The sequence below is a fragment of the Myotis myotis genome, unplaced genomic scaffold (assembly GCF_014108235.1).
Source record: "Myotis myotis isolate mMyoMyo1 unplaced genomic scaffold, mMyoMyo1.p scaffold_m19_p_2, whole genome shotgun sequence".
Classification (NCBI taxonomy): Eukaryota; Metazoa; Chordata; class Mammalia; order Chiroptera; family Vespertilionidae; genus Myotis; species Myotis myotis.
Window position 1 is genome coordinate 114,162,971 of NW_023416324.1, and position 18,966 is coordinate 114,181,936.

General features: G+C 40.3%; 1 protein-coding gene across 1 annotated transcript in view; it reads left to right on the plus strand.

Annotated features, from left to right (window-relative positions):
- MED12L (mediator complex subunit 12L) overlaps positions 1 to 18,966 on the plus strand; it is a 423,259-nt gene that overhangs the window by 384,897 nt on the left and 19,396 nt on the right. Inside the window, exons 42-45 of the mRNA XM_036350497.1 lie at positions 5,090 to 5,179; positions 7,005 to 7,234; positions 8,855 to 9,008; positions 11,073 to 11,168. Of these exons, the coding sequence (XP_036206390.1) occupies positions 5,090 to 5,179; positions 7,005 to 7,234; positions 8,855 to 9,008; positions 11,073 to 11,168 (570 nt within the window). The remainder of the gene's footprint in view (positions 1 to 5,089; positions 5,180 to 7,004; positions 7,235 to 8,854; positions 9,009 to 11,072; positions 11,169 to 18,966) is intronic.

An 18,966-nucleotide genomic window follows, 5' to 3' on the forward strand; every position in this document is an offset into this window, starting at 1 on the left:
CAGGTAGCCAACTTACAACATAAATCCAAGAAGCATTAGAATAAAAAAGAGCACACATCTCAGATGTGAATGTAAGTCAACTTGTTTCACTGCCAATTTAATGGGTAACATTTTCTATACATTGGTGAAAATATCCTTAACTGCACAGTCAAACTCTGAAAATATTCCTGTTATTAAATACTTGTTATGTAGGCAGTTTCTTTAAGTTATTTTTGCAAAGGAAAGTTTAAACTTTTCTGAAAATCAGTTTTCCTATCAATTTTTTGACACTGTTGTACAGAGAGCAAGTGAAGGTTTTATTTCAAAACTTGAAATAAAAATGTATCAAATTTAAAACTTTTGGAGGTTGGTGATAGTTATTGTTCAGATGCTAATGTAATTCAGTTAGAAAACAATTTGTATCAGTCATTGATTTTATTTTAAAGAAAGAATTAGACAAAATATTTTGTCATGTATTTAAAGTCAAAAGGGTTTATTATTTTTTATTTTCATTCAAATTAATAGAAATATGTACATATATCTTTGTTTTCCTTTTCACTATCCTTATTTTCCTAAAATATTCTCCAGTATTAGAAATTTAATGAATGTATATACTCTGCCAGTCATTATATTCATTATTTATGGACATGCTAATAGAATATATTGTAAAACTTTATTATTGTATGGAGTGTCCTTATTTTAGAATGAATCCCTTTGTTCTAGCAATTAATCTTACTATTAATTGATTCTTAACCAATTTATGTTTGATGTGAAAGCTTCATATGAGAATCAAGCATAACTGTCAACAGGATCTCTTGTAATTATAGAATTTTCTCTATTATCTGAAATCAAAATACACCAGTATGTGGGGAAGGCCATAACCTCTGGTTCACACCATGTGTTTTAGTCTTGAGCACTGTTACTCAGTACCTGCGAAGCTAATAACACAAACAAAACCCTTTTTGGTAGATGGCTCATAAAACATTAACCACTGGTTTTCATTAGATTACTTTTATTATTATTCCTAAATCAGCATTTTTAAAAACAAAGTCACAAAATCTGGTATTTTAGGTCCAACTCCCTACTTGCAACCCTGAGACATTATTGGGAAAAAAATCATTACATTAACTAGTGAGTAGAGTGGATAGGACATTCCTGGTCCTGTAATGCTGCTGCTTATAATGCTGACTGCCTGCTAGCGGGCTGTATGACCAGTTCTCCTGTGAGAACAGAGCTTCACATTTACTTAGTTGACAGAGGGAGCGATTGCTAATGAAGAGAACAGGGCTCCAAAGGATGAAAATTATGTATGAGCATCGATTTTAATTTACTAGATGCATTGACTTCAAATTATACAAAAGGCCTTTGAGTCAACATCTCTTTGATCTCAGACACTTCTCTTGCCTAATGAAAAATAAAGCAGTAAAGAAAATTGTTCTTATAATGGTCATAAAAATGAATCTATATTGAACAGTACAGCCTTTTTATTTATTTATTTTTTGAATTGATTTCAGAGAGAAAGGGAGAGAGAGAAAGGGATAGAAACATCAGTGATGAGAGAATCATTGATTGGCTGCCTCCTGCACACCCCCCACTGGGGATTGAGCCCCCAACCCGGCATGTGCTCTGACTGGGAATCAAACCATGACCTCCTGGTTCATGGGTCGATGTTTAACCACTGAGCCATGCCGGCTGGGCAGCACTGCTTTTTTTTTTTTAGAAGATTTTAGAAAATGGAAAATTTTAAAAATATAATGGTTTTATATTTCTCACATAGAGGCAAGCCCAAAGCAAAGTACTTGAAAGCAAACTGGAGAGAATATGTGTAGGAATTTACCTCAGGTGGCAATATAGAGATGGGTTGGTGTAATATTCAGAATTTCCCAGTTAGCTGAGCCTTATTCTCTTAGCACAAGGAAGCCAGGTGCCTGAGGATGGGAGCTGGAGCCAGGGCACAAAAGTGTATGCTTTCTCTTTCGGTAATGTGCTCAAAGTCATATGGCACCTGGCTGACTACACACATTTCATCAAAAACAGCTTCCTGAACTATCCATTGTACCCATAAAAATACAAAGTTATTGTTGCCTCTGATCACTTCAGTTAAACAGAATAAATCAAGACGGGGAAATTGAAATCCACATATTAATGCAGGTAGAAGGAAGAAATGATTAGAATAATAGGTGCTAAAGAGTAAATTTAAAGTGAGTTTTCAAAACAAAAGATGGTACTGAAAAATATGGGGCAGTTGAAAAGCACTTGGTAAACTAACTTGTGCTTAAGTAATAATAAAATAAAGCTTAGAAAGTTTTCTGAAAAGAACAGATGCATGAAACACAAATTACGTATAACTAAGTTGACCATGTGTCCCATTTTGCCATGCATGGTCCCACTTAGTACCTGGTGTCTGGCCTGCCCTGGGTGATTAGTCCCTTCTTGAATAAATGCAATAAACCATCCCCACCAACATTAAAAACCTTGTACTAAATCTTAATCTGTAGTTGCCTTGCTTGTTCTCACAATATGATCCTCCATGAGCATTTGTAAAATCTTCCAAGTGACTAAAGAACTTGTCTTATTCTGTATTTCCCCAACAAATTGAAATATTTCTATAAATTGAAAGGATGCATTCCTGGCATTATTCTGGGGGAAAAAACAACAATGGTTGGAGGCCATTTCAGTTTGGTGGAAGAGAATGGGGTATTTTTCAAAATAATTCAGGGCAAAACAGGATAATAAAGCTATTTGCAGAGCACCTGGAGAATGCTAGCCAGTGTCTATGATTTCCTCGGGGAGTGTATGCATATCAGGATTATTTCCTACTGTGCTGAAGTAGGTGATGGGAGGGAACGAATATGTTCACTAATAAATAGCTGACCTTTAAACAAAATTGGTTGACTGAAAATGCATGAATTTTAGAATAGAAAAATTGATTTGAAATTTTTGGTCCTTTTCTCCTTGCTTGAAGTTTTAGTGCTTTTTCCTTAAATGTTAATTTAGTGATTTTTAATGTAGAATAGTTTCTTATTTTTATTTTTAATCTCCACAATATCAACTGTTATTTGTCAGTAAGAGTGTAGCCAGTAATTCAGATACTTACCTTATCAGTAATCTAGTTTCCCTCACATGGAAATCATTGGTTGTTCTGTAAGTTTTTCAGAAAGCAAAGAGTAAAGAGTTAGATCCGGTGTAGGAATCAGCATGCAGATGTCACAGACAGGTCTGCTTCCCTTCGTACCAAACACAGCCTGGGTATTGTAGACTATACATGGATCTCCAGATTATAACTCACAAATAAGTAATTCATTTTTCTTCATTTCTGTAAAAATATTAAAATGTAAATATATATATCCCCACAAAGAAGCACAATATGTTTCAGGGACCTCACATGACACTGTCAGGGAGCACTGATTTGATGAGTGGCATTTAAAGATCTGGTTGATTTATTGGGCATAGTGCTTGGAAAATCAAATGCCGTTGGGGTACTTGGGGGCAATAGCTGTGGGCTCCCAATGGCCACACTGCCATGCATGGTTCTCATAGAGGGACTTGGGACAAGCATTTAGAGATATAGTCACACTTAGATTAATCAGCTAAAGGCTGAGGGCATCTTTATGGTACCCTCTTTTAGAGAGTAAGATTCTTGTTGAATATATGCAGATATTACAGAAGAGACCCTCAGAAACACATGTTTGGTCCGCATATGGGTGGGTAGTCACCTGAAAGAGGCTGAAACTCTTAAGGGCCCCAAGTAATTTCATGTCAGGGTCAGAGAAAGAGCTTTACTGTCTGGTATATCCATTTACTTTCAATATTTTTAATAAGTCTCAATAGAGATTCTCCTTTTGGTTATTTTTGGGTGAGCTTAAGAGGCTATATGTCCCTAAATAATAAGCACCAAATGAGGTTTTAAATATTTTCAACCTTAATATCACATATAGAAGCATCTCATCCTAATGGAAGAGCCCTGAACTTTGGAGTCAGACTCACCTGAGCTCAGACAATGGCTGGGCTAGGTCTGGTTGGGTGAATCACTGAGCAGTGTAAGCCCCTTGCCCTCAGCTTTTCCTCACTGAAGACAGGGGGTGAGGCTCCCTCCCTGCAGAGTCCCTGCCAGACGTTGAGAATAAGAGCAAGAAGCCTGTCCCTGGCATATTATAGATGTTTAATCAGTCTCAAGCTAAGTGTTCATACCTTTTTCCCTGTTAGAAATATCTATACTACTTTCTAAGAACATGAAAATCTTTTATACAACTGTTATTTAGCACTTTTAAAAAGTGAAGACATCTATTATATAAAAGTTAATAAAATATCCTAGGATAAACCCATTCTCTATCATTAGTAAGTCCTGAAAAGACATAGGGATGTTGGGAAGTTAGACCTCTCCCTGTGGTTATTACAGCAGCTTCCATGAAGTAGCATCTAACGCCAAACATAAAATAATACTGCTTTTCTAAATATATTTATTTTCCTAAGGTCAAATTGTATTAAATGAGAACTGTTGAAAGATGTCCATTGGTTTTATTTTATATTGTAATTGGTTAGAATTGTATTTGCTGTTAACTTATACGTTTTTATTGATTGTATTTTAATTGATTATTGGAGTCAGAGGAAATACCAAATTCATCCATTGAATTCATGGCTAAATAGGCATATTTTAGGCCACTGGAGAGAAGCTATCAACAAGTCATGAAATTTGTATATGGCATTTGCTTTCACCACATGTGCTCTTTTCGTTATGGGCACAGGGTTTCTGATCTTACAGTTAGGGCTTCCTGACTTTCACTGCAGCAGGGCCGTGTCCTGGGTACCCAGGAGCACTGCTATGAGCCTCTCGGATGAGCTGACCATTGATTGTGGTGGCTCATATTTACGTCTGTTCTCTACTTTTGGGGGCAAATGTAGTCTCCTTTGGAAAACATAGTAAGTTCAACAATCTCTACACACATAGGAAAGAGGTGAGAAATCAGATTTTCTGCAAGTTCTGGAAATCTGCAAGTTCTGTTTTCACATAATGACATTTGGTGTCATGGGTTGTTGGGGTTGTTAAGCAGAAGCTCAAATCAAGCCCTTGCTGCTATGATCAAGAATTCTTCTTGGCTTTGTTTTCCAGGGCCAGCCAGGGGACCAGGCTGCTCTCTTTGCTGCACAAGCACGGCCCTCCCCTCAGCTCCCCCAGTATCCAGGGCTGCAGCAAGCACAGGTACCCACAGTGGCTTCATAGATGCTACGGGGATTTTTTTTTTTTGTAACCAAAAAAGTGGGGATTTTTAATCTCTTTATTTGAAGTGGGAAACCGAGTAAATAGGGTGTCAACTGCTTTATGGGTCTAGAACAGCCCTGGGCAAACTACGGGCCAGATCCGGCCCGTTCGGCTGTTCTATCCGGCCTGCGGAGCTGAAAGAGCGAAGGGTTCTCTTGCTCTCCCCTCCGTTCCTTCACCAGCAGCAGTGTTAACATGTATTAGTTCACACAAACACTCCAGGCATGCTTTTGTTCCGGCCCTCCGGTCCAGTTTAAGAACCCATTGTGGTCCTCGAGTCAAAAAGTTTGCCCACCCCTGGTCTAAAACTTAGTTACACCTGCATTACCAGTGATTGTTGAACAAGTGTCAGGATTAATTTAAAGAACACATTTTAGGAAATTCTTTAATTGAAAACATAAATCCAAACCTCTATTAATGATTTTTGTAGGTATTTAAATGCTTAACAGTCCCAAAATACTTACGTTATAATACAAAATGATATCATTCATGCTTGAATTTGTCACATTAAAAGATAGTTTCAAAGAGTACAATAAGAAGGGAATTGGCCTTGGCATCAGACCTTGGCAACATTCTTGGCAACTTGCTAGCTGTGGAACAATGTGCAAGTCACTCTCAGTCCTGGTTCCCTTCTCTGTAAAAGAGGGGGCGCACTGGGCATTTAGGGCAGCCTGAGGAACTGCCTTGCTGCACCCAGTTCACAGCAGCCGCTCAACAAATGGTAGGCTTGCCTTCATATAATGTGAATCTGGAGCTGTTTTTCTAATTTTGTTTTTTCTGCATCCATGTACTTTTACCCTGTCGCTCCCATAATCAGGAGCTGGGATGTTGGTAAGACAGCTAGTTGGGGCTAGCAGCTCATACTTTGCCACAGCTCAAAGGAGAGCGAGGTTGGCCTTCTCAGGCACAGAACCCTACAGGCTGGTTCCATTCATGCTGCCCGCTGGAAGTTCATTACACAGTATTTTGTCTTCCAAGCCAGTGTCATTACACTACCTTAAAATATGGTGCTTTCACGATTTAAACAGCAGTCCTCTTCTACTCTAGTCAGCATTCTATTCTATAAAGTATAGTGATCTAGTGAACCTCAGGTTTTTCATTTACATTAGATGTCAAGTTTAGAGAAACAGTCATGTGTATGCTAATGTTGCATAGAAAAATGAAGTATTCAGATGACTGGTACAGTGCAGAACTGGGCTTCAGTCCAGCCAGGACTAGAGGGTAGTGAATAGTCATCTATTACATCCTTACTCTGGTAAGATATTAATGTTGTTGTTTTTTATAACTGGTTAGTTACTCCAGGCACATTCATCAGATTTAGGGAAGTCACATATTATTTTAATATACATGAGCATGGGGCAGCTCTTCTGAGTAAGTTTAGAAGTGGCATTATTGATGCTTGGGTCTGTTGAGCACTGATGTCATCTGTGCATAAGAGGAATGGATGCTTGTCTATAAGGAAACATGCACTTTCTCCTTCAGCATAAGCAAGCAACTGATCTTAAAACTAATCTCTTAACCACATGAGGATTCTTTTTTTTTTTTAATTGTATTTTCTGGTAAATCATTATGTAACCAGTTCATTCTGTAGCTTTCTGATTAGCCTCTCTGCCTTCATGGCATCTCTTTCATACTTTGAGTCATAAAAACATTTGAGAATAGTGAATTTCAGGGGCTTCTCCTGGGTTTACCCCTATATAGCTTAGCAATAGGAAAGCTGGTGGTAAATAAAAACACTGACTTTGTTCCTTGTGCCTGCCTGCAGGCCATGCCCCAAGGCTATACTATGTATGGAACACAGATGCCTTTGCAGCAGACCCCGCAGCAGCAGGCTGGCAGTGTGGTCCTGTCCCCCAGCTATAACTCCAGAACCTACCCGGTTGCGCATTCCAACCCTACGCTGATGGAAAGACTCAGACAGATGCAGCAGCCGCCCAGTGGCTATATTCAGCAACAGGCCTCGCAGTACCTGCAGCCTCTGACTGGCTCCCAGAGGTAACATATCTAGAAACAATGATTGCAGTAGTGGACACGGCTTTTTGTTATGTTTCTTCTAGAGCATGGCACTTATATTATTTTTGTGAACTTGCATATTTATATATAATTTAAATTATGTCATCTTATTTTTAGGAGCACCCAGAGATTCAAAATAAGTAATGGCCCATTTGTTTATTTTATTAAAGGCTCCTATATTTTGATTCATATCTTCCATAGAATGGGTGTAATATATTTAGATGAAACCACTATATTTAGAATATACCATTATATTTAGATGGGTGTAATATATTTAGATGATACAACTATATTAGTTCTGGTATTCTTTCTTTTCCCTTCTTTTAATAAAGGTCTTTTTGGCTAAAAATATCTAAGTTAAAAAAAAATGTTGATTAATGTTAGCAATGCCTTACTAGAATGTCTTGAACAGAGCCATAAAGTTTATGATTACAATACTCATTGTACCTGATGCCTACAAGACTTTTCTTAGATTTTAATTTTTACCTTTTCCACATCAGGGATGGTTGGTAAAGCAGGGTCATGAAAGACCTCTTCTCAGTTCTTACTTAATCAGATCCCTTAGATATAGTATGTAACTTCATTGTCCAGTAGAGTAGCCAGCAGCCACATATGGCTATTTCAATTTAAACAAATTAAAGTTCAATTTAAAACTTAGTCCCTCAGTTACACTAGTCACACTTGAAGTGGTCAGTAGCCACGTGTAGCCAGCAGGGCCAGCATTGAAGATGTGTGACCAGTACGGTCACACCGGTGACTGTGTTTAGAGGACCCACATTTGATGCAATACTCTACTGTCACCATCTTGAAATTCTAATTTTTGATCAGGAAACCTTGCAATTTATTTTGCACCAAGGCTCAAAAATTATGTAGCTAGTTTGGTGGCCAGCGCAGATATAGAATATTTTGGTCATCATACAACATTCTAGGGATGGCATTAATCTAGAAGAATTAAGTTTCACGCACAATATTGTGCGATGGTAGATAGTAGCCTAGCTTCATGTATTATCAATGTTGCACGCTAACCCTAAGTAATCACTATTTGGAAAGTGGGCAAGGTTGATGGTAGCACATTTTGGAAGATAAAAAAAAAAAGGAAAACAATTTTAATAAGTGGCATCTTTGCACATTGCCCACGAATTTGAAACTTTAAAGCCCCAAAGTTCTGGGTTTAAATCCCACCTGTGCCATTTTCCATCTGGATTACTTTGGTATGTTACTTCGCTAGCTCTCTGTTTATTCACTTTTAAAGGGGAGATAACAAAACTACTGACCTCAGAGGGCCGCTGTGAAGAGTCAATGAAATAACACCGTCCAGACTTTTACCACAGTGCCTACTCCAGAATAAATGCTCAGTTAATGCCATTTGTACTGAAAACAATTAACCATTTTTAATCATGAATGTTCTTTTTCAAGTGATCCCATCTACCCCTACCCCTGGGGATCCAGATTACCTTAACCACTGGCCTTTACTGAATTTGAATTGTACAAGTAATTATGGAGCACAGCCGCTTCTCTGTGCGTGTGTGCTGTGGTCGCTAGCTGCCCGTTAAAAATGTGGCAGTGTGCTCGGGCCTGAAACCAGCTGTGTGTTCTTTCCAGACTGAATCATCAGTCCCTTCAGCAGAGCCCGCTGATGGGCGGAGGAGTCGAGGCAGTGCTGACTCCCACACATCCGGGCCTGCCAGTGCCGCTGCCTCAGGACCCGGTGCGGCCCAGACAGCCGCAGGTGCGACAGCAGCAGAGGCTCCTCCAGGTATGGGGCTGGGAGGTGAGGTCAGCACCCGGGGGGTCCTTAGCAGGTACGAGGAATAACAGGCACTTCAGACTTTAATTGCCAAGTTCCAAGGAACACTGTGTATTTGAAAGCAGGACTAAAGTGTTATAATTTAGTTCCAACTTGACCAGTCTTCCTATGTGAATATGCCAGGTCACAGCAGGAGCGTACATTTTGCAGAGCATCCTTCCCCTTTCACTAAGCATCAAGGTAGCCGATGCCTTTATATTGGTAGGGTGAGCCTCAGCTTACTCAGTCATTTAATTAGAGGTCATGCAAAATGAATGCAAAATTCCTTATATGTATTTTTTTTGAAGCTGTCTAGAGCTTTTATCATATTTCTAGAGGGGTCTGTAATCCAAAAAAATTTCTATAGTACCTCTGGTCTAATTGGACTATGGCATTAAATAAGTAGAATATTTCAAAGAAATATTTCATCTTGACTGTTAGAATCCAGAGAGCTATCCTTTAATTATTTGAAATTAATTTTAGGTCTCCTAGATAAAGGGTTCCTCCCCTTGACACATTTTTGCTTCTAACTTCCTCGTTTATGAAATATAGGCATTATGTTCACCTGTTCCATTGGTCTTCCTTATGTGTGAGTCTGTCCTTGTTGGGTTGGAGATTGCCTGGTGAGTCTGCACAGTGCCCTCTCATCTCACCAGCAGTCCAGCTTGAGATGCTCAGTCATTTTATGTTTTACTAAGAAAGAAAAGAAAAGCACCAAAACACGGGACTCTAGTTCCCTGGTGTACGGTCAGTGAGGAATAAACCTGCCCGCAGGAGGGACAGGAACAGAACTTGATGTCTCAACCAAGGACTGGTGCTTCTATTCCCTCTGTTTCAAAATTTCACAGTTTCAAATCATTGAGGAAAGTTATTACATTTATTTCTTCACTTATTACCTTCTGTCTCATATTGGTGTTTTTTAAGGCTGCAAATCTGGAAAAGTTAATATTCCCTTTTTACCCCAATTAGCATACTATGTCCCTCTGGTAATTTTTTTCCTTAACAACACATTCCCAAAAAAAAATGATTTGTTTTTACATCAGGATGACCATTATTTCTTTTCTGGTGATGAAGTTGGGTTCATTTCTCTTGGCAGAGTTCAGAGTCAGTGGAAAACTGCTTCCCTATTGTAAGCATTGTTCACACTGGGGAAACCCGTCCAGATCTCTGCTTGGATTCCACATCCATGTGCATTGTCACTTAGAAATGCCAACAGGCAGTAGCTATTTATTGCATTGCCCTAAAGAAGAAAAATAAATTGGAGGATATTATACACACCGAGTTGGAAAATGCAAAGGATGAAAAGAAGTCTGGCGCTGTCCTCATCAAAATGAATGTTTGGGTGGAGGAAACTGAAGGTCCTTGAGACAGACCATCTGCTAGGATTTTCCTCTCATTCTCTATGTTTCCCCTGTGACTTGGAAGTGTTTCCAAGAATTCTGTATTTCTGCCAACTGTCACAGACACAATTTATGATTTTATTCTTGTAATTTATGCCAGAGGTCCCATATCTACAATTACTTTAAAAACAAACAAACTAATCTTCTGGAGTTCTTTAAGAACAACTCCTTTGTTTCCTCCTCCTTATCTATCTTTATTTTCATCTTCCTTAAAAAAAAAAAAAAGAAAGAAAGAAAGGCCACAAATGAATCTTCTAGTTCATCCAGACGGCACAGGGAATGAAAAGATAACTCCGGGCATTCCGTGTCTAACGTGGCAGTGTAAGAAGGATAAGATATATGGAAGGCAGGCAACATGAAAGGAGTTGACAGTGAGTTTAGAGCATGTACTGGGACAACGCAGGACAGGACAGACAGAGAACGCTGTGACTACTGAAGGGTGAGGTCCAAGAGGGCTTCATGGCGGAGGAGATTTAGGTCTTTCCTTTGAAAGATGAGCAGTTTGGCAAGGCTGCTATGGAAGAGGCTGGTGTGTGTTATTTTGCCGCAACAACATAATTAAATAAAAGGCATATGGGAAGAGAAGACTGGAAACTAACCCCTCTGTTTAGTATAAAACCCTTTTTCTTTCTAGATGCAGCAGTCCCAGCAGCCCCCGCAGTCCCAGCCGTCCTCGCAGCCCCAGAGCCAGCCCCTCAGTCTGCAGGCTGTGCAGCCCCAGCAGCCATTGGTAAGGCCTGGTGCTTCCAAATCAAACATGGGGGCATTTTCCTTAAAGTATGTTTGCATTTTTCATGTCCCATAATAGTGTTAACAATTAAAATAGCCTAAATATATTCTAGCAATTTCCCCAGAACTTTATCAGAGTGGAATGATATTGATGTTGTAGTTGATGTATTAGTTTTCATAGAAAGCTACAAATAAATATTTGGGGTTTAGTAGATCATACTATTTTTCCTTTTCAAGTTTTTCCAAACATCTCTATGAACTAAAATATTTATATTCAGACACAAAAATATTTTTATAACTTACTACATATATAGTTCAGAAGATTATCTTCCTGTGAATTTTTACTATAATTTCAAAAAAGCATGAGAGTGCTTTCTGAAATATTATCTTTACTGATGTAAAAAAAATACTGATTTCAGCAGTTAGCATTTGCTGCAGGAATTTTCAAGTAATTCATAATTGTTTACTTCTCTGGCTTTGTGAACCAAACTTTGAAATGTTACGTGCATCAGTGAACATTTGCAAACCTCAGAACTTACAGCAGCCTTTACTTTTGCAAGTGCTGTAGCCCTGCTTTATTTTGGTTTAACCTTTTTCTTTAAATTGCCTCTCTTTCTGTTTACCTAAATGTATTCTAAAAAGGATCATTTTCTCACTGCCATCAGTGGTCACATCACTTGCTACATATTGGAAATACCTGTAAAATAAATACTTACTCTGCAGGTAATTCAGCAATGTGAGCTGTGTGCGTGAGTACTACCTAGACCAGTGATGGTGAACCTTTTGAGCTCGACGTGTCAGCATTTTGAAAACCACTAACTTAACTCTGGTGCCGTGTCACATATAGAAATTTTTTGATATTTGCAACATAGTAAAACAAAGATTTATATTTTTGATATTTATGTTATATATTTAAATGCCATTTAACAAAGAAAAATCAACCAAAAAAATGAGTTTGTGTGTCACCTCTGACACGCGTGTCATAGGTTCACCATCACTGACCTAGACAGAGGGAGCTGGCTGCTGCCCATTTTACACTTTGGGAAACTGGTGTCTCTTTTCAAGACAGAATTTGAATGTGGATGATTTCATAACTTGTAGTAAAGAAGGAACAATATGGCCGGGACTAGAGTACATTAGGAGGGATCAGAGTAGAGTTAGTGGAGACAGGTCTGATATACGCGAGTAGGGCTGCTAAGGGAACATGGTCAGCTGGACTAAGACATTCTGTGGAATTTGACAAGCCCCTGCTTTGTTCAGTTTGATCTCCATGTAAAAAGAAATTATCTTTATTGTTGAAAATATTACAGATGTCCCTTTTTCCCCCTCATTGACCCCTCCATCCTGTTCCTACCCCACACCCCAGGCCTTCATCACACTATTATCTTTGTCCATGGGTTATAGACATCCTATATAATAAAAGGCTAATATGCAAATAGACTGAACAGTAGAACAACTGGTCGCTATGACGCGCACTTACCACCAGGAGGCAGACACTAAACACAGGAGCTGTCCCCTGGTGGTCAGTGTGCTCCCATAGTGGGGAGTGCCACTCAGCCAGAAGCCCTGAGCTGGGCTTATAGCTGGCAAACACAGCAGCAGCACTAAGGAGTCTGACTGCTGGCTTAGGGAGTCCCCTGGAGGGAGCCGACCTAAGCCATCAGACAGACATCCCCTGAGGGCTCCTGGACTGTGAGAGGGCACAGGTAGGGCAGAGGGACCCACCAAGTGCATGAATCTCATACACTGGGCCTCTAGTATTCATATAAGTTATCTGGTTAATCTGTTCCCTCCTCCCTCCCCCACTTTCCTCTGAAATACGTCCATCTGTTGCATGCTTCAATGTCTCTGGTTCCATTTTGTTCATCAGTTTATTTTGTTCATTAGATTCCACATATAAGTGATATCATGTGATACTTGTCTTTCTCTGTCTGGCTTATTTCACTTAGCATAATACTCTCCAGGTCCCTCCATGCTGTCTGAAAGGGTAAGAGATCCTTCTTTTTTACAGTTGCATAGTATTCCATGGTGTGAATGTATCACAGGGTTTTTCATCTACTCATCTACTGTTGGGCACTTGGGCTGTCTCCATCTCCATATCTTAGCTGTTTTATATATTAAAAGCCTAATATGCCAATCAAGCTCTGTCCATTTTCACATTATACTTTTGTTAAATAAACTTTAGTAAAGAAAAAAAGAACAGCCACTATGATCTCCATTTTTTAAGGAAATTCTTTATCATGAATCTAGTTTATTTTTAGCTCTGATTCTTTTTTTTAATGTGACTCTGACATTTACTGCAATCTACCTTCAAAATGCTTTACAAGTAGAGTAATATATAAACATTCACAAACTTCTACTTTACCCTCATGGGTATATTAGCAGGGATTGGTGGACTGTTCCTTACAAATGTGGAAGGGAATCCTTTGGATGGGATACTGCTAGCTCACTCTAACGTCTCTCCTAAGAACAAGATATAACTTTGCATTTTGTAATAATTTATTTAAAAACAAAACAGGATTTTTTTTTTATTGATTTCAGAGAGGAAGGGAGAAGAAGAGAGAGTCAGAAACATCAGTGATGAGAGAGAATCATTGATTGGCTGTCTCTTGCACTCCCCTTAATGGGGATCAAGCCCGCAACCCAGGCATGTTCCCTTGACCAGAATCAAACCCTGGATCCTTCAGTCCACAGGCCTACGCTCTATCCACTGAGCCAAACCAGCTAGGGCTGAAATAATTTAAAACTTACAGAAGAGTTGCAAGAATAATACAAAGTGTTGCCATAAACAATTCACCCAGATTCACTAATTATGAACATTTTGCCACATTTGTGTGTTTTTTAATTAATCTTTATTGTTGAGATTATTACAGATGTCCCTCTTTTTTCCTCCCATAGCTCCCCTCCACTGGGTTCCCACCCCACCCCAAGCCCTCGCCACTGTATTGTCTGTGCCCATAGGTAATGCATACATGCTTATAAGATCTTTGTCTAATCTCTTCTTGTGCCCCCCATACCCACTTCCCTCTGAGAATCATGTCTATTCCATTTCCATGCCCCTCATTCTATTCCATTCATCAGTTTATTCTGTTCATCAGATTATTTATTCACTTGATTTTTAGATTCACTTGTTGATAGATGTGTATTTGTTGTTCATAATTTGTATCTTTACCTTTTTCTTCTTCTTCCTCTTCATAATGAATACCCTCAGTATTTCATATAATACTGGTTTAGTGGTGGTGAACTCCTGTAGCTTTTTCTTGTCTGTGAAGCTCTTTATCTGACCTTCAATTCTAAATGACAGCTTTGCTGGGTAAAGTAATCTTGGTTGTAGGTTCTTGGCATTCATCACTTTGAATATTTCTTGCCACTCCCTTCTGGCCTGCAAAGTTTCTGTTGAGAAATCAGCTGACAGTTGTATGGGCACTCCCTTGTAGGTAACTAACTGTCCTTCTCTTGCTGCTTTTAAGGTTCTCTTTTTGTATTTTTCCCTTTGCATTTTAATTATGATGTGTCTTGGTGTAGTCCTCTTTGGATTTCTCTTGTTTGGGGTTCTCTGTGTTTCCTGGACTTGTAAGTCTATTTCTTTCACTGGGTAGGGGAGGTTTTCTGTCATTATTTCTTCAAATAGGTTTTCAGTATCTTGCTCTCTCTCTTCTTCTGGCATCCCTGTTAATTCGGATGTTGGTATGCTTGAAGTTGTCTCAGAGACTCCTTACACTATCTTCATATTTTTTATTTTTTATTTTTGCTCTTCTGGTTGGGTGTTTTTTGCTTCCTCATATTTCAAATCATTGATTTGATTCTCAAGATCCTCTAATCTACTGTTGAATCCCTTTATGTTATTCTTTATTTCACTCAGTGTATGCTTAATTTCTGACTGGTCCTTTTCCCCTTTTTTTGGCATTCTCACTAAGATTTTTGAAAGTCTCACTAAGTTCCTCGGAGGTTTCTAGAAGATTCCTGAGTAACCTTATAACCGTGGTTTTGAATTCTATATCAGTAGTTTGCTTTCTTCCATTTCTTTCATTTGTGACATGTCTTTGTCTCCACATTTTAGCTGCGTTCCTGTGTTTGTTTCTATGTATTGGGTAGCTGTTAAGTCTCCTTGAGTTGATAGAGTGGCCTTGTGTAGTAGGTGTCCTATAGGGCCCAGTGGCTCAGCCTCCCCAATAACCTGAGGTGGACACCTTGGTGCACCCCTTTATGGGCTGTATGCACAGTTTTGTTGTAGTTGAGCCTTGATTGCTGTTGGTGTCACTGGGAGGAATTGACCTCCAGGCCAATTGGCTGTGGGGACCAGCTGCGACTACAGTGGGAGAACTGCTGTGCAAGAGACATTCTTATGGAGCAGGACTTGCTTCAGTGGGGCTTTGGTGCTCACTGAGTCTGCCCCTTGAGTGTGTCGCTTAGGGATGTGAAAAGCTGTAATCTGGTATGGTCTCACACTGACCACTGGTACACTGGCTCTTGAGTCTCCAGGGAGGTGCAAAGTCAGCCACTGTCTTGGGCCACCAGGAAGAATAGGCAGATACTTCCTCTTTGTATTGGGTTTGGAAGTGCCCAGATGAGGCCCAACTGTGAAGAAAGGCAGGCTGGTGCTGGTGCTGGTTTTTCTGGGCCTTTTATTGATAGGTTTGCAGCTCCGTGACCCAGTTGCAGCTTGTTTGACAGAGTTTTCACCTGAGAAAGGACAGACAATTCATGTGCAAAAGCACTTTTTTTTTTCTTTTTTAAGAATCACATATATTTACATTGTGGATCTGGGATACACTTTTTACAGGAGTTAAGCTGTTTCCAGCTGGAGTTGCTTTGGAAAGTCCACCCTAAAATGAAGTCACCTATTGTCGTCACTGTCCTCCTCCCCAACCTTTGTTCTGAAACCAAGCACCTTCCTGTGACACCCAAAGGAGGCTGCTCTCTTTAGTTTTCCATGCGACTCCCAAGTTGGTCCAAGCTGTGGGGATCACTCTTCAGCTCAGGGGTGGACAGATGCTCCAGCTCATAGTGCCCATTGTCAAAGGCCTTATGTGTAGGTTTCTCTTTCATGCCCTCCTTCTGGCTCCTCTTGTGCTCAATAATCTGCTGGAGCTGGTGCCAAGCATACTCTGGCTTGGTGGTCAGTGGGCCCCCAGCTGGCACAGCCACACCAAGAATATCTGACACCATGTACGGGCGTAGCCAGCCCACCAGAGGAGTGCTTCCAGGGCTATAGTGGGTCTGCTTGTGGTAGAAGAGAAGTCCATCCACCTCAAAAGGGAAAAAAAAGCTTGGGTGGGGTTGTAAATTGGGTGGGGTGGGGTCTCAGGGAATCACCAGGGTGGAGCAAACAGAAATGGCTGCCATTCAGCCCTGCACAGAGGAGGTCCCAGAATGGGAACAATGACTGCTGCGAGCACCTCTGTCTGAAAGAAAGCCACCCCAGAGTTCCTGCCCCGATGCCAGACAGTCCAGTTTCTCCCCCTATGTGTCTGGGTCCCCCAGAAGCCTCGCCTGGCACTGGAGCTCAGAGGAAGTGGGAGCTTGTAAATTCAGTTCATGATGCAGGCCTTTTAAGAGGAACAGCTAGGTCTCCAGCAGCCTGTGTGTCACTCAGCCCCAGTCTGCACTGGTTTTTACAGCCCGTAGTTCTTACTGCCAGTAGGGACTTCTTTCCCCAGCTCTGGGACCCTGGGCTGGGGGTCTGGAGTGGGGCTGGGACCCCTCGCTCCTCCAGGCAGCCTCCACAAAGGCGATCTCCTGATTAAAAAGCGGCTCACCCGGGTGCTAGACCAGTCTGTTCCGCGCCTCCGCACCTCCTACCAGTCTCAGTGCACTTTCTTCTTTACCTCTCTAGTTGTAGTACTTCTACTCAGCCAGCTTTTCCGCAGTTCTGGGTGATAGCTGTTTTGTATTTTAGTTGTAATTTTGATGTGGTTGTGGGAGGCAGCAAGTACTGGCGTTTACCTATGCCACCATCTTGGTTCTCTTGCCACATTTGTTTTATTATTCTCTAAGCACACACCCACATTTTTTTCCTAATTTGTACACTTCAGTAAGTTGGAGGTTCATGCCCCTTTACTCCAAATACTTGTGTGTGTTGTTTTAACAACAAGGATATTCTCCTACAAAAAAACTTGATACAACTAAAACCAGGAAATTGACAACATTCATGGAATACAATCTATACATCTTTTGCAAATTGTGCCAGTTGCACCAATAATACCATTTATGTCCTTGTTTCAGGTTTTTTTCTTGGTCTAGGATCACTCTGTTACTCACCTTTCATCTTGCAAATGTGCAGGGGTTTTTGTTTGTTTTATTTTGGTCTTCATGCATTACATTGAAATTTCTTTTTGAGGTTCCTAGGATTTTGTAGAATATTACTCGATTTGATTTGTCTGATGTTTCATGATTAGATTCAGATTATACGTTTTTGGTAGGAATATCACAGAGGGGATATTGTGTCTTTCTCTGTACATCACATTAGGATAACATTATTGGTGATATTACTCTCATCTCTTCGTTTAGGTGATCCAATAGATTTCTTAATTAGAAAGTTATTTTCCTTTTGAAATTAAAAAATAATTTATGGGGATATTTTATATAATCTAATTTTCTTTTACTCATTAGACTTTATATACTAGTGTCAGCATAAATTAAAGTATTCTTGCCTAAATATTTTTCACATGGGCAGAGAAAAAATGATGATTTGCTAATTCTATTTTTTCTGTGATTAACATATGATATTCTATTTTAAGGAAGAGCTTTCCTTCGAAATTTGTCTATCTATTGATCCCTAAACTGTGTTTCTCATTTGAAGCCTAGACTTAGCCGGTTTGGCTCAACAGAGAGAGCATCGGCCTGAGGACCAAAGGGTCCCAGGTTCAATACCGGTCAAAGGCCCATACCTTGGTTGCAGGCTCCTACCCGGCCCAGGCCCTGGCTAGGGCTCATGTAGGAGGCAACCAATCGATGTGTTTCTCTCACATCAATGCTTCTCTCTATCTTTCCCTCTCTCTTCCAATCTTCCTATAAATCAATGGAAAAATATTCTTGGGTGAGGATTAACAAAATAAATAAATAAATAAATAAATAAATAAATAAATAAATAAGAAGCCTAGTATTTGACTCCTTGAATTTAAAATGGGCAATTACTAAAAATACCTTAAATTCTTTCTTCAACTTGATCCAGTATTCTGGAGTTGTAGATGGCTTCAATTAGACTAAATTTGGCAATTAAATTAACTTCCCTAGGTATCTATCCTATCTAATAAAAGAGAAACATGGTAATTGGCGTACGACCGCTACCCTTCCCATTGGGTAATCAGGGCAATATGCAAATTAACTGTCAGCCAAGATGGCGGCCGGTGGCCGGCGGCCAGGCAACTTGAAACTAACATGAGGCTTGCTTGCTTCAGTGACCGAGGACTCCAATGTTCCCCGCCTGCCACTGCAGGCCTCTGAGCTGCAAGCAACTATGTAACAAACATAGAAGCTAAACAAAACCCCAGAAACCTGCCGGGCTTCAGCCAGCAGGATCGCAACATTGTAAGCAAAGGCCAGAAACCTACTTTCAGCAGCGGAGGCCTAAGAGCTGGAGCCAAGCCTCAAAGCTAAAGCTGGCCCAGAATAAAAAAGAAAAAAAGGAGCGGTTGGGAGCTTCAGTCACCCCCAGCCTGAAAACAGCCCTCAGATCCTCACCCAGACTGGCCAGGCACCCCAGTGGGGACCCCCACCCTGAAGGATGTGTGACCAGCTGCAAACAGCCATCATCCCCTCACCCAGGCTGGCCAGGCACCTCAGTGGGGACCCCCACC